Raw genomic sequence first — 15,273 nt, forward strand, 5'->3', positions numbered from 1 at the left:
TCACTTCGAAGTGCAGGACAAAGGTACAGAGCAGGTTCATTAAGTTTTGACAGAAATTACTCCCCACACGCATTTCTCCTTCCAATAAACATATAAATTGAATTAAAATACAAAGATGTAGAAAGAGAATAAAAGGGAAAGAACAGCTGGAATTTTCAAAGACTGAGTCTAAGTGTAAGGAAGCTCAAGAATAATGAGGGGAGTCTAGACATAGAGCAGTTTCCCTTGCTATCATCTCCATAGGTTGCTCCGAAAATAATACCTCCTATCTATTTGCATGCAAGGAACAACAGATATAAAGAGCAAAATTATACTACTTGATAGAGTAAATCTTTGCTATAAAACACTACTTGTCAGCATAATCACACCATTAATTATACATCTTCACTAGTGATGAACAAGAGTCTGTGTGCTGCTCTTATAACAATCCGTAACAGTGGAAGCAATCCACTTTCACAGCTGCTATGACTGCATTGTTACTAGGACAGTGTTGCCTATACAGTCCACCTTCTATAGACTTGAACAGAAGGAAGTCAGAAGGTGCCAAATCCTTGCCATATGGTGGGCATGGTAGGACAGTCCAGCCAAGATTGGCAATGTGCTCCACTGTCTTCAAACTGGTGTGTGGCCTAGAGCTACCATGTTGCAAGCCAACCTTCTTCTCTGGCCTGACCCTGGAAGTTGAAGCCTTCAGCTTAGTCAGAATCAGGATGTAGCAGTCACAGTGGTTGGGTTCCCAGAAATCCAGAAGGATCACCACATTCTTATCTCAAGAGAGTGTGTGTCACTATACCTAGTGAGGGCTACATTTTGAACATTTCTTCTGATGGGGAATTCACACATTCCCAGCACTCCTAGCGTGGACTGCTGTTTTGACTCTGGTTTCTAGTGGTGATCACATCTTGTTACCAGAATGATGTGAACCAGGAAACTGTCACCTTCAGCCTTGTGCTGGTTCCATCAGTCCTGACAAACTTGCATATTGTATTTTTTTCTGCTCGTGTCAGCATTTATGGGATCAGCAGATGAGTGGATGTAGATGCTCTTCATTTCCTGGTGTGATAGCTGTCTGGAACATGGCTTTTCTTTCATGTTGCTGTTGCTGAAATGTAACACCTCGCTGCTTTGCTGTGCTTGCATCCAGTGCATTGTCTCCATAAATGTTCAGCAAGTGTTGAAGAAAGTCAATGGGTGCAACTTTTTCCACACAGAAGAATCCAATGAGACACTCTTTCTTCATATGTACTTCCATGACAGGCTCCAATTTGTAAGACTGCCCCTCTGCCATCTGTCACATGGCAACAGCATGTAATGAGATACTGGCAGTAAGGTTCAACTTCTATTGCCACACCAGCAACATACACCTCTGATGTTGGGTGCCAGCATAATAAAATAAGAGGCATTACTTTTGGAACAGACCTCATAAAAGTTCTTATGTAAACACTTCACAGTACCTAGCAGAAAGGAATATCAGACTATATATGCTAACAAAATCTGTTACATGACCTCCCTCTACAACCATAAAAACAACAACAATCTGTTTGCACTGTTCTTGTTCAAATAAGTGAAAAACCTAATAATAAGAGTATACTTCCTCACTATATATTTGGAGATAGAGAGGGGAAAAAACTTCAACATCTGAATTTTCTCCGTTCCTTATTGAGTAGAACCGCTGGCTCAATGCAGCAACTCGGAACATTGTTGAATTTTTATGTATATATTTTTTGCAGGAGAAACATACACTGATGTATGTGTGTGTGTATATATATATATTTCAATCTCTGAAGGTTTTTTTTTTTTTTCCTTTTAATTCATTCATAATGAAAACTCCTACTTGAATGACAAAAAACTTCCCAGGTCCACTCTGTGAGAATGCTGTGTTCTTCAAAGAAAGTAATGGTTGACTGTCCCACTTCAATCTAAGAAAACAGACACCTAGATAATATCCTTGAACATCTGCAATAGTAAGATAATATTATAGGAGAATCTCACCTGACAGGTGCTTTCAAAAAAAATCCTCACATTAAGGCTGAATTAGAAAAATATTTTTATTTACAAGCGTAAATAACGTAGTGCAAGGAGAGTGGATTTAACCCTCAGTAATGCATAGATTGATGCAGTTTATACTCTGTGATCTAAACACATTTGCAGAAGTGAATGTACATCTGCACTAGAAGTCAGACCTCTCCTACAGCCACTTACCCCACAGCTCTAAATCAGACAGAAGACACTTGCACCATGTTCTTATTATCCATATTTTCCATCTAGTGTTTAATCAAAATGTCATTTAAAGAGGTATCTTTTAAGAGGTACTGTAGAATCTGAAATAAATCCTTTTGAGTGTTACCTATGTAAACTCAAGAAAATGAATTGTTCACTCATTTCATGTCACCTGGCACACTTGAATATTCTCTTATTTATCCATTAAGGACTCTACTTTCTCCAATCAATATCTCTTAGGTGGAGGAAATATTAACTGTTGTGTTCCTAGGAAATTGCTGACACTCATGAAACTTTGACATTTCAAGGGTTAGCCAGTAGTACTACTACATTATGATTGCATTGCAAATCCCCCCAGTGTTTATTTTTCAAAAGAGAATGTTTTCTGCACCAAAGAATTGGGATGGAATATAAGGTGTCAAAAAAAAAAACCCACAAGAAACTGTTACGAGTACCAAATTCCTGGTTGGCATGGCACGGAACTTGAAAAGCAGTAGTGGCTGAGTTTCACTTATTTATCATTTCCATGCTTCCAACTCAGAAAACTTCAGTAATTATACCAGTAAAGTGACCTTTACTGCATTTGAGCTTATCTAGTAAGTCATTAGATATGCGAGCAAAATATTTGCTTCAGCAAAACCAAGGGGGAGTTTTTGCATCAGTTAGGTATTGACTTTGTCGTCTTCTAGTCCTTCAATAAAATACACAAAGATCATTTGTTGGGTATAGTAAGATAAGCTGTATTCCCTGTTTGGAGTGTTAAAGTTATTATAGGGGTGGTTTTCTACTAGAATAATTAGATCTGTGGATTTCCCTGTAATTTTGGATGTTGGGCTGTATTATTAATGTTACTAATAAGGTTGGTTGCCAGTACTTAGGTTGGTGGTTGTTCATATCCCGTATTCCTGTAGAGCCTTAAGAAGAATACACCTCAGCTGGTAACAAGAGGATTCAGAGGGTTTAACTCCTGCTGCGCTAAATCATTTGATAAAGTAGATTCATCTTGTTGCACTGGTCTTGTAGCATCCTCATTGCTGTTCCCTGAGGAAGGCTCAGCCAATGACAGTTGCGATCTTGTTCCAGGAGAATTACTGGCTTCAGGAAAAAAAGCAAAAGAAATGATTAAAAAGAAACTCCATTCCATGTAAGAAAATGTCAAATTAAAAACTCAATCTTTAAATATTAAGTGGCTATAAAATTGCAATATAAATATGATACTACACAAAGGTTAGGAAATATAAAATAATAAAAAAAAGAGTATCTGTAACTTTAACTATGCCGTTTGTACACATGCATTGCGACTCCCAAGTTGGATCAATTAAAGCTAGTAAGAAAGGACATGCAGATTACCGAGTTACTTCCATAATCAGCACATTATTTACAGTGATGTCCTAAATGCTGTCTAGTAATTAGAAAGTTCAAATAATCTTATATTATATTATCTCAGCATTAAATATATTTTAAAAACACTATTTTCTTTCGGTGTAGATTGGCAGCTGGGAAGATATTTATATTGCAGAAATGTTTTTCTTTTCTAAAGTAAATGCTTTTAGTGGAAGAAAACTCTAGTTCTGGACAGGAAGAATCTGCAATTGCTAATTCAGTGTATTTACTGATTCTGTTACTGGTCTGAAGAGGAACTGACTAGTCTCAAGTTATTCCTCTGTACTAGTTCTCTGAACTGCACTTTTACTCCCATGCTCTGACTGGATGCAGCTGTACAGAACATGGGATGCAGTCTCACACACTGGAGAAACAATGTATGAACTCTCACAGTCATATAATTAGTGACTGCATAATCTCCTGCAGTTAGTGTTTTTATTAAGAATCAAAGGTTTTATCAAGGGAAATTCTCAAGAAACTAACAGGTTTGAACCAGTTATCTGTGTCTGACTTCATGTGATTCTTTCAACAATCAAACAATGACTTGCATATCAAAGAACTTGCTGTGCGTAGGCCGTTCTACCATATCTAGAATTCCCACTGTTATTTTTAAAGTTCTTACTGAAACAAAAAGGTCACTCCTATTATTTATTCAGTTTTATTATGAAAAATACTTACCAGATAGAGCCTGAAAATAGTGTACTGAAAATGCAACCAGAATTGATAGAAGAAAGGTTCCCATGAAATATATCTGTGACAGGAAGATTAAAAATGTTAGACCAATGGAAAGCAAAGATAGTGCTCCAAATGAACTGGTGCATGCACCAAAGGAACAATACATACCAAAGTAGATTGTAAAATATTGTTCCACAAAACTCTTGTGTAGAAATAAAGCAATGCTAATGAGCATGGGCTAATAGATTCTTGGTTACTATGGTTCCAGCACCTACAAACAAAAGATTTTTAAAAAATTAGTCCTACTTTGTAATTTTGTGGCATCTGTAATCTGAGAATCTCCAGTGTGCTTGCAGTAGCCTATAACAACAATCAGATATGATTAGCAGTATCTCACATATGGTAAAGTAAAAATTCAAAGAAATCCCAGATTAACCTCATCATGCACAGAATACCTTACCCTAGGAGTATATCTATATTTTCTGATTTGTCAACAACTGGTCCAGGGCATCCAGGCTGCCCTTGCTGAGGACTACAGTACAATGTCATATCTGTGTGTCATACCCAGGATATTTTGTAACTCATGTGAGTCACCAGCAGTTGGACTTGTTTCAAGATTAGGTCTACAAAATTGGGCTGTCTGTGCAGGAAATTGGTGCTTAAAACTCCTTCAGAGACAACGGAGTACTATGTAGTGCTATCAGAGTTCAGAGTGCTTTACTGATTAACTGCGAGGGATCTGGTGTGAACTGAGTTGTGCTCTTGGTTTCATGAGTTAGGACTTTACCAGCTAGGAGAGTTTTAACTTCTAAATCATGGATACTTTGAGTTTGAATTGATTTTATTTACTTTTTTTTTTTTTTTTTTTTTTTTTTTTAACCAAGCTGAGGCTGTGTATGTCTATGTGCACATGCCATTCTGGACAAAAGTGTAGAATGATGGGAAATTACAGCAGTGCTGTCCACTCTGGTGTCTTTCTCCCTGCAAAGCAGATGCCTTCAGCTCAAGTGAAGGTTAAAATTCAGGTTCAGGTTTACAATCCTAGGAAGACCTACTTAGCTGACTGCTACTTTAATTTAATGGAAGCAATTTAAGGTACAAGTTCAGGCTAACTGCGACGAAGGATCGTTTTGGTGGACTGTTGACAAATTAACAAGTGAACCCTTAGTGTTGGTATCATCTCTTTTTTTTTTTTTTTTCCTTTTTGTTGCAGCACTCAATGACAAAGCAAAAAAAAAACCAAACACCAAAAACAAAAACAAAACAAACAAAAAAAAAAAAAAAAGAAAAACCAACCACTTGTACTTTCTTTGCAGCCTCATATTTAATCATTAGCTCCTCTTCCCTTAAATATATGGAAAGGCAGTTCCCCATATCCACCAAATAATGTGTAAGCTTTCAATTTGCACCATGTATTTCCAACACTGGGAAAAGAAACCTAAGATCTGTACTGGAAGTACTGGAAACAGAGTTCTGTAGGTGATTCCTGCATATATAGTACTCGCACAGCAGTTTAGGCAGTGGATCTGCAATGTTCTCCTATCTACCACTGTGCTACCCCAGTGCCAGGATGATCTGTGGCACAGTAGGAGCAGGAATACATTGGAATGTCTTTGCATAAACAGCAGAAAGAACTACTGTTTTTCCAGTTACATGCTTTTAAATTCTATATTCTATATATATTATATATATTATATATATTACAAAAAAAAAAAAGTTTTTGGACAGATGCAAATTGTCAATGACTAAGTTAGGAACTTAAAAACATAGAATTGTAAAAGTCTATCTGGATCATTAAATTTAGTCACTGCTAATTCAGGGAACCACATACAATCAGGTCTCACATAACAAGCACAAACTGAAGTGTATTTAGCAGTTAAAGCATTTAAAACATATTGACCTGCCTTAAATCATACAGGTGAATGAAGTTAATAATTACAAGAATTGCTGTTCTCCAAAGTAAATGCTACTTGTGGTAAAGCAGAAGGTTAAAAAAAAGCCCACAAAAAAACCCCCTCACCTGTAATAAAGTTCCTGAAGAAGTGAAGTATTACCAGAATGCAATGCCTGATCAATTTCCAAGTAATCCAGAATGTAGGAAGGTATGGAGTTGCCCTCTTCTATGAGAAGGGCCAAATTAAAGAAACCCTAGTAGTAAAAAAAAGTATATATGCATTTTAACCATTAATATTCCATATATGTATTTGGAGACTAGTATAAGTATCAAGTATCTGAACAATTATATTAGTGTAACATAATATTCACTGAATAATTACAAGAGACTTACATTCTAACTGAATACCCAGTTAAATACAGAAAATGCAAAAGAATTAGCAGTCATTTGCTGCGACAGCTTTCTCAGAAACTACTTGGTTTTCCAAGATCTGACCTTTCTTGTCTTTATTTGCTCTGAACACAGCCACCATATCAAACCATAATGTCTCATCTACTAGAGGAACACAGACTAAAAGTGGGAATAGATTCTTGTTATGTTACCATTTAATTCTGCTCTATGTAATTCTATAAGTCAATAAAAATCAGAACAGTGAAACAGAGAGGAGAAATTTGCTCCAAGCAATTTAAATCCTTAATGTTACACTTGGCCTACTTGGACTTGCTGTAGCCATCAATATGACCCCTTAGAGCCTTGAATATGAACGCATGGGAGATGTACTGGAGGACTCCCTATCAATCTGGCTTTCATACTTCAAAATAACTGTTCATGTTTACCTTCTTCCCTTTACTAGCTTATCAGTATTTTTTTGTCCTAATATCCTGAAACAGAGATCCCAAGTATGCCACCTCTAATAAATTAGCATACAATATATTATCTGTAGACACAGACATTGTCAGAGATATAGGGAGAATACTGGATATAGGACATGCCCGAACACCATGGAGGCAGAATGAAGAGTTGAAATATTGCATGTTTCTACTAATGTAACATCATATATTTCTTCATTATGAAACATTTTCAGATGGATCTTCTGTTGATGGAGAGAACAACATTTACTTTTGCATATTCTTGGTACTGTGAATGGAAATGGACCATTCTTCCTATTTTCAAAACAGCAAACAATTGAAATGGAAGAAAATTCAGGCAACTCTATTAACTCTTCTGCTTGCAGTGCAAAAAATGCCAAAGGTCAAAAACGAATCAAGTGTATCGAGGTATGGTAGTAGTGAATTAGGCTTTTCATCTTCAGCGACCTAACTCTAAGCATGTCCTTCTATTCTAGGTCTGCCTTCTATTATGAAATAGTAACTACTGATCTACAATAACCAGTCCCAGATGAACCATCAGATTGCTCTAAACTCTAGTGTTTCACTAACATGTTACAACAGCAGACCTACCTGTGAATCTCCCTCTAATGCAGCCTGTGCGTACATCCGCACCGACCGATCAAGGTCTTTAGACTGGTTCTGGTAACCATAGTAGTAGAAGTCTCCCATCTTCAAATAAACTGTGGAAGAAACCAGTACCACGTTATTTAAAGCACTTGTAGAGACAGAATAAAGTAACCAGCAATGTGATGGAGAATTTAATAATCTTCCTACTTTGAGTGTATAAAAAAATAGGGGTATTCTTCCTCAGCTGTCTCTGTGACTATTTTATATCTGACTGACAACTAAAAATATTTATCTCAACAGCAGTGGCAGAAAGAGAATATGCACTGGCTGGCAAAGATTCAGAGTAGTAGCGCAAAAACACTGTAGTGAATCACAGAGAGGAGATTCCCCTTGACTGTAACAGGCATGTCGTGCCAGCCCTGTCATGAGAACTCTCCAGGAATAAGCAGTGGCCTTGTGGTCACACTGCTGATGATAACGTAGCTCACAGAATCTCTACTGCCAGGATTGACTCTCCTACAAGGAGGGCTTGATCCTCCACTAATGCAGAAAGGAGCCTAAGATTAATGTCCCTTTATGCTATTCATGTGAAGAGAGGAAAAAGTAATAAAATCCTTAATTTGCTGAAGTCAACAAGTCATCTTTCCTTCAATGCAATGACAGTCTCACCTCATGAGTCTGAACTGCAGAAGCTCTTCTAATGTAAGATTTAAGCAGTGCATCTGGAGGAATGTCAAAACCGCACCCTGCTAAGCTATCAATAAACTCCTCACAAAGGCTAACAGCTTTTGCACTGTTTTGCAGCTTTAAGCACTATCAATGCAGTATTTAGTTCTAGTGCTTGAATTATTTTTAAACTGCATTCTTTCACATTCTTTTTATAGAAACTTTCTCATGAAAAAAAAAAAAGATGAGCACATTGAAATACTGAACTATCAAGGGTAACAAAATGATTTAGACATTAAAATCGCAGATGTATTAACACTTAAGACCAGAGGAATCTAACTGAAATGTGAATAAACCTTTTCTTTCAGAAAGGCATATATTTTGTTTTACAGAGAGAATCTTTCAGTTCCCCCATGGTAATCTGTGCCTACAATGATAAACTCTGTACCCTGACAGAAAAACTCACGATAAATTAGTTTAGCCTTCATTTGTTTCTCATGACTCAATTATGATGTGGAAGTATATTTGCTTTTGGATTTTCTCTCTGATAAACTAAACAGAGTGAGCTCTTAAAGTCTGCTGCTATTTTTTCCTTCAACGTTGAATCAATTGCTCAGGCTCCTAAATGTCTGGATGTCTGGTGCTTTCTAAGCATAGGTTTTTTTGTTTTTCTTTTAATTGTTCCTCAGAATTTTATCATAGAAAAGGGAAATTCTTAAAGTGTGCTGAAACACAACACGTAGCACACTTCTAATATTCCTGTTAAGACACTGAAAAGAAAGTCTAAGTATGGATTACTCTTTCCTTAACTTGCTCACTCGCACAGAAGTTGCAACAAACGTAACTTTTGAAAATTATATATATATTTATATAAAAATTCAGAAAGAATTCCTTATACATACCAAATGAGGGTGCATTGATTTGAGACACAGAGAAATTGTAGTATCTCCAAACACAATCAATTGCTAGGTATTTCCTTGCTAGATCCTTGAAAGAAAATGAATTCATCCATTTATATCACACACAAGACATTAGGATCACCTTTCTACTAAAAGGTGTTCCTTTTAGAGTAATGAGTTATGAATACATGTACTTACTGGTCTTTCTTCACAGATGTGTGCTAAATTTGACTGTGACACTTCAATCCCAGTTTCAGCTGCTAGAACATAATGCAGCAAAGCTTCATGCCTAAAGTTAAATAGAATAAATTTGTGAAAGTATTAACAAAAGTCACAAGCATTTTACTTACATTTAAAATTATTACATAAATCGATAAAATCACCTAGGAGTAAAACCTGTGTGCAAGGTTTAAAAGCAAAAGGCTGACGAGCCCATGCAACAGCTACATCTACTGGCAGTGCTTGGTGTAACAAGAATTGCTGGATCTCAAGAATTTTCAGTATTTCCTCTCTTCTACTGAGCTAGATTAGCTCCAGTGTGCATTTATTGCATTTATTCTTTTACAGTGCAATGCTGATGATATAGCTATATTGATATTAAGCCCAATAATTTATTTAAATGTTTAGGATATAACATTCTTAAAAGACTCTTACCCTGTGCTCTTAAAAAATATCCATTATTAATCTGTTTTTACCTGTCAAGCATTCATGTGGATACATCTTTGAAACACTTTACCTGTTCATTCATATGATTCTGTTCTATCTTTATAGACTATTGGTATTTTGGAATAGGAATTGTCTTTAACACTAGGATGTGTGAGTAACGGACGATGTTGGTCCCTCTATGGGCTGTAGGCATTTCATTTATTGTAAAGCAAGCAATAGAAGATAATTCTGCATTTGCAATATGGCATTTCAGTATAGTGATACAGTGTTACAGAATTGAGGACAGTCCCTGCTTCTCTTTACATCACTGGGTGTTTTGCCACTGATTTTGGTACTGCTGTTATTTCTTTTATTTGAGTTGGTGGCCTAATGTTAATTATTTTATTCTGCTATTAAGTAAATAAAAAATAGAACATGAACTTGAAGAGAACAGAACAAACATACCACGAAAGTTCCAGATAAGCATTGAGTGCTTTTCTAATGACATGACCTAAGTAACCATTCTTCTCTGCAACATGCTTTGCCCAGCTGTAGAAAAGAACAAACAAAATATTAACAGCTGTGCTCCAGTAATCCCAACCCACTTTGACATGAAGAACACAAAAGGATACAGGATCACCTTCTGAATTCCTTCATAATATGAACTATAAGATTTCACAGTAATTGCTGCAACAGTCATGCAGGTGTTGACTGAATGGGTCCTGGAGTGTATCCAGAAAAAGGCAACAAAACTGATGAGGGGTCTGGAGCACAAGTCTTATGAGGAGCAGCTGAGGGAACTGGGATTGTTTAGAACTGGGATTGTTTAGTCTGGAGACTGAGGAGGCTGAGGGGAGACCTTATAGCTCTCTACAACTACCTGAAAGGAGGGTGTGGTGAGGTGATAGTCAGCCTCCTCTCCTGCCTAACTGGCAGTGGGGGGGGAATGGTCTCAATTTGTGCTACTGGAGGTTCAAGTTGAATATTAGGAAAAATTTCTCCATTTCTCCTCCAAAAGTGGCCAGATGCCTGAATGGGCTGCCCAGGAGGTAGCTGAGTCACTATTCCTGGAAGTGTTCTAGAAAAGTTTAGATGTTGTACTAAGGGATATAGTTTTGTGGGGAAATATTGGTGATAAGTAGACTGTTGGACTAGATAATCTTGGAGGTCTTTTCCAAACTTGGTGAATCCATGATTCTATGAATAAGAACATATTTGCCAGTTTGCTTCCATAGGCATATCAGAGACATTCCGTGGTTTTTCTTAGCTTTCTTTTTTTGAAAAAGGAAACACCAAATGCCCAAACTTAGTGATAAGTGCTATAATTTCTCATCAGCCTCTTTGTACAATAAGTCTTACATCTCTTAACATGCTAATATGCACTGCTGTGTTACACGGTACCTGCATTTTCTTTTCCTGCCCTTGGATCAACTCAGAGAGCTAATGTACTTGGGTGCATCTGAAAGTCCATCAGAAGTACTCAGCATCTCTCAGAATCTACTGGTAATTTAAATAATGCTCATATTAACGGGGATCAAACTTTACTACAGATTTGTTTCTCAGAGAGGTAAACACCATGAAATAAAAGACATTTTGACTGTGGACTTAAAAATCACCAATAATCAGAATAACAAAAATAAATTCCCCTTTAGCAAATGATTTCATTCCTTACATTACAGCTTTTTCTGGATCTCTGGGGAATTCTTTCATATTTCCTGTGATGTAGTACAGAGAACATCGTAAAGTCCCTTCTATATGTCCTCCTTGAGCAGCTTTATAGAAATATTGTGCAGCTACTGTCTGTGAAGAAACAAAACACAGTTAAACAACTCTACATTGTTAATGCTTACTGAGTTTTGGTTCCTAGGTCTCATTTCATTAAATCAATTTAAAACTTACAGCTACTTTTACTGCATTTAGGTGAAATTAATTACTTTCTTTAACTTTTTGGAAGTTTAGGCTGGAAAAGATTTTTAAAAACTAAAATTCTGAATGAAAAATTCAAGATCAGAGTAACAGAACTTAAATGTGAATAAACCTTCTTTCCCAAAAGCCTGGAGAACAACACAATGCTCAGTATGTCTTGCTGTGTACAGCCACCATACTCAAGTCTCTGAAAGTGATTTGTAAAAGATAACTCAGGCTGTGTGGTGGGGCCAGAGCCCCAAAAGCAGGAAGGATGCTTTGCTTCAAGTGCTTTGTTTCTAAATTAAAGGAACACAAACACACACAGCTGGGATACTTGAATAACAGTCTAAGAAAAAGCATCAAAAAACAAGCGAGTGAACATAGCAGTCTCAAGAATAAAGCCCCAATCTTTAAATTGGGCACTAATGTAAACAATACCACCATGAAATACTGACTCACTTGATTTCTACTGGGTACTCCAGGGTAAATCCCATCTAAATAAAGGACACCAAGATTGTAGGATGCATCTGGATTTCCCAATTCTTCAGCAATTAACCAGTGCTTGGCTGCTTTTCTGTAGTCTCTTCTAAAATTGTGGTAATACCATCCCAGTCCATTCACTGCTTGGGGCAAGCCCTCAGGGAAGAAGAAGAGCAGTTTCAGGTCACACATTTAACTCTGCTTTGGGTCATGCTGCACTCCCAACCTGCTGCCTAATTTTAGGTGCTCTCATGGGCTTTCCTGTCTGGGCACGTGGGACACACATTCAATCAAAATTCCAATTGAAACTCAGGGATAGAAAAGTTTACTTTTTTTTGTCTTTTTACTTTTTTTTCTTTTTTTCCCTAGAGCTTTTCTTCCTCATGGCCTTGTGTTGACAGCAAGGAACAATAGTCAGTCCCCTCAGTATCTGTCAGGGTGTTCATTAAGAAATGATTCCACTCTGAAATCCAGCTCCTCTTTCTTCTTATTCTACAGAGTCTCAGTCGTGTCTGCGTTCAGATCTGTACTTGGTGACAAGACCAAACAGAGACCGTTTTTCACTCATTTTCTCTGCAGAGCCTAAAAGGAAGACCTATCTTTGTGCATCTGCAGTGGAAATAAGAGAAGACAATAAGAGAAGCCAGGGAGATAACCACACTTCCAGACAGGATTAGCAATCAAAGCTTTTGTTTTGGCTACAGTGAGTCACTGTCTCCTTGCATAAATGTGTGGGTCATATGGTGGCTATGAGTTTGGTAGCAATTCAAATTCCTCAGAACCAGTAAATAAGTTTGGACATGCTATTTTTTCTTATTTGATGATGCACATTTAATAGCACAGCCCTGCCGGAAACAACGACATAAGGTAACACAAAAACAAAAACAAGCAATTTGTTTGCTACTGACTGCTAACATCATCTACCCTGCATATCCTCTTTCTGTAATCTTTGTAGAAAGAGCTGTGTACTAATGGCACTGACGAAGACATTCTGGAATAGCATTTATTTTCCTTTCAAATGTGAGTAGTGTTGCTAGCTTATCTATCAAAATCCAAATGGTGTTCAATTTGTCATTAATTAAGGTGTTAATGTTCTTAAAGGTACACAGGATCACACAAATGTAAATATGTGAGCCTAGCAAGAGTAAGAAAGTTGTCTCTGGGCTGTTCCCTGGAATTTGCTGCTAAGATCCTGACTTAAAGGAATTTTTGTTATGTTGTGAAAGTCATTCTGCTTACTTAAGCCTTTCTCAGTTTGGGAAAATAAGGTTTTCACTATTTAAGGTAAAGGCAATGGGAAGCTATTATTTACACAAAATCATTATACACATTTTTATATTTTATGTAAAAGCTGGAGGCCATTATTATTGGCAGCTAGAATAGAAATTCTATGATAAGATATTAATTCTATTTTACCTTGGCTGCTGCTTTCTTCATCAGCTCTAAAGCAAGTTTTGTGTTCTTTTTCACACCTTGGCCCTAGGAAATATATAGTGAAACAATCACTGCTTACAATTACAGAATACATTCTCATGAAAATTCACATATATAATTCCAAATGCATTTTAATGTCAACACAAACACTTACTAGGTGTTATTCAGCTTTAAAAAGCTGTAATTTAAAGTACAGCTTTGGGCTTATCCTTCATTCACAGCTTTGCAAAACAGTAATGAATTTTGGAGGTACAAACAAGAAACATTGCTTACCTTAAACAACACAATGGCATAATCATATATTAACACTGGATCTTCTGTTTCTATTGCACCCTTTGCATACCATTCTATTGCTGCTTCAGGATTTTTTGCCACTCCTTGTTGGCCCCAAAACAGCATCTGAGCCAATCGTTGCTAAAAGAAAACAAGGTAAGCACCAACATTACAAATGTTAGCACTGAAACTGGGAATTTTCAGTGGAACCCACTTTTGCAGACTTAAATAATGACTTATTAAATACTTATTAAATACAGATTTATTATGAGTAAGAAAGAATATCGCTTTGAGATACAGTTATGTCTTTAACAGTCGGGATGTAATTAGCTATCAGGAATCTCCATAGAGCTTCCTGATGGTGAAATGTACTGATAAAATCTGTAGTAATTGTATGCAAATCATATGATTCAGTATCACAACATACGATGGTAATCTGAAGTTAGCAGCAATAACTGCACCATATCAAAGAAGAACCCAGGGAAAACGATCAGAGAAAGAGTTTGCCAAGTCACAACAACTCCTCCTGTGCACTGTTGTTATGGCTTTTTATGCCCACTGGATATTTTCAGACAGAAACACGGGAAACAGTACAAGCCTTTCTGTGTATGAGCAATTCTGTGTGTATAGAGAAAAAGTCTGTCTGCTATACTCCATAACTCTACTGATGCATACGTTATGTGTGTATAAAGCTAAGGAGGGCAAGTATTATTTTATACCTGTGCAGCTGCATTTCCTCTTGTTGCTTCATGTTTTAACCACATAAAGACATCGCCGTTTTCTTTTGTTTGAGCTTTAAGCAGCTCATCATCCATTAGCCTTATAGTTTCAACAAATGCCTGAAGAGTAGGAGAACAGAACAAAAAACACTGCACAATAAATTCATCCACCTGCCACCTAATGAAGCTGCCTGTTGCCTACTTATCCTTAAAAATCTGTGGCCAGTTCCGAGTTCTACAATTCTCATCACCTCTTTGCTGACCAGAACATTAAGGAATATCCTTACCTCAACTACTTACTGCTTCATTATAGTACACAGCTCGAAGTCCACTCTACAGTGGAAAAGTATGCCAATGTGTCCACAGCAAAAAAAAATTTCTTAGTTTTGAATGCAATTAATAATGACAAAGAAGTGCTTTTGAATACATTTGAAATAAAAGGAATAGAATTTTCAAGAGATTTTTAAGGTTTTTTAGTTCGTATAGAAAACTCTTCAAACAAAACCCAAAATCTGGCAGAAAGCCTAATAAAGACATGCCTATAGTCATTCTTTTTGGTGGGTCAAAATTCTAGTACTGGCCTACCTTGACTAGCCTTTCCAGAAAAGCTTTGCTACCTT

The 15,273-nt window shown here is 36.8% G+C and overlaps 1 protein-coding gene across 1 annotated transcript in view; it reads right to left on the minus strand.

The window, feature by feature from the left end:
- Positions 1–2,030: 2,030 nt before the first annotated feature.
- Positions 2,031–15,273, minus strand: part of SEL1L3 (SEL1L family member 3) — a 30,569-nt gene continuing 17,326 nt past the window's right edge. Inside the window, exons 12-24 of the mRNA XM_042812060.1 lie at positions 14,654–14,773; positions 13,935–14,075; positions 13,644–13,706; positions 12,207–12,383; positions 11,512–11,639; positions 10,305–10,388; positions 9,393–9,483; positions 9,198–9,282; positions 7,633–7,742; positions 6,299–6,426; positions 4,447–4,549; positions 4,282–4,354; positions 2,031–3,315 (exon numbers count right to left, since the gene is read on the minus strand). Coding sequence (XP_042667994.1) covers positions 3,152–3,315; positions 4,282–4,354; positions 4,447–4,549; positions 6,299–6,426; positions 7,633–7,742; positions 9,198–9,282; positions 9,393–9,483; positions 10,305–10,388; positions 11,512–11,639; positions 12,207–12,383; positions 13,644–13,706; positions 13,935–14,075; positions 14,654–14,773 — 1,467 coding nt within the window. The 3' untranslated portion in view covers positions 2,031–3,151. The remainder of the gene's footprint in view (positions 3,316–4,281; positions 4,355–4,446; positions 4,550–6,298; positions 6,427–7,632; positions 7,743–9,197; positions 9,283–9,392; positions 9,484–10,304; positions 10,389–11,511; positions 11,640–12,206; positions 12,384–13,643; positions 13,707–13,934; positions 14,076–14,653; positions 14,774–15,273) is intronic.

Source organism: Centrocercus urophasianus, unplaced genomic scaffold (assembly GCF_019232065.1).
Source record: "Centrocercus urophasianus isolate 14NV4802_14NV808 unplaced genomic scaffold, USGS_Curo_1.0 seq_13, whole genome shotgun sequence".
Taxonomy (NCBI): Eukaryota; Metazoa; Chordata; class Aves; order Galliformes; family Phasianidae; genus Centrocercus; species Centrocercus urophasianus.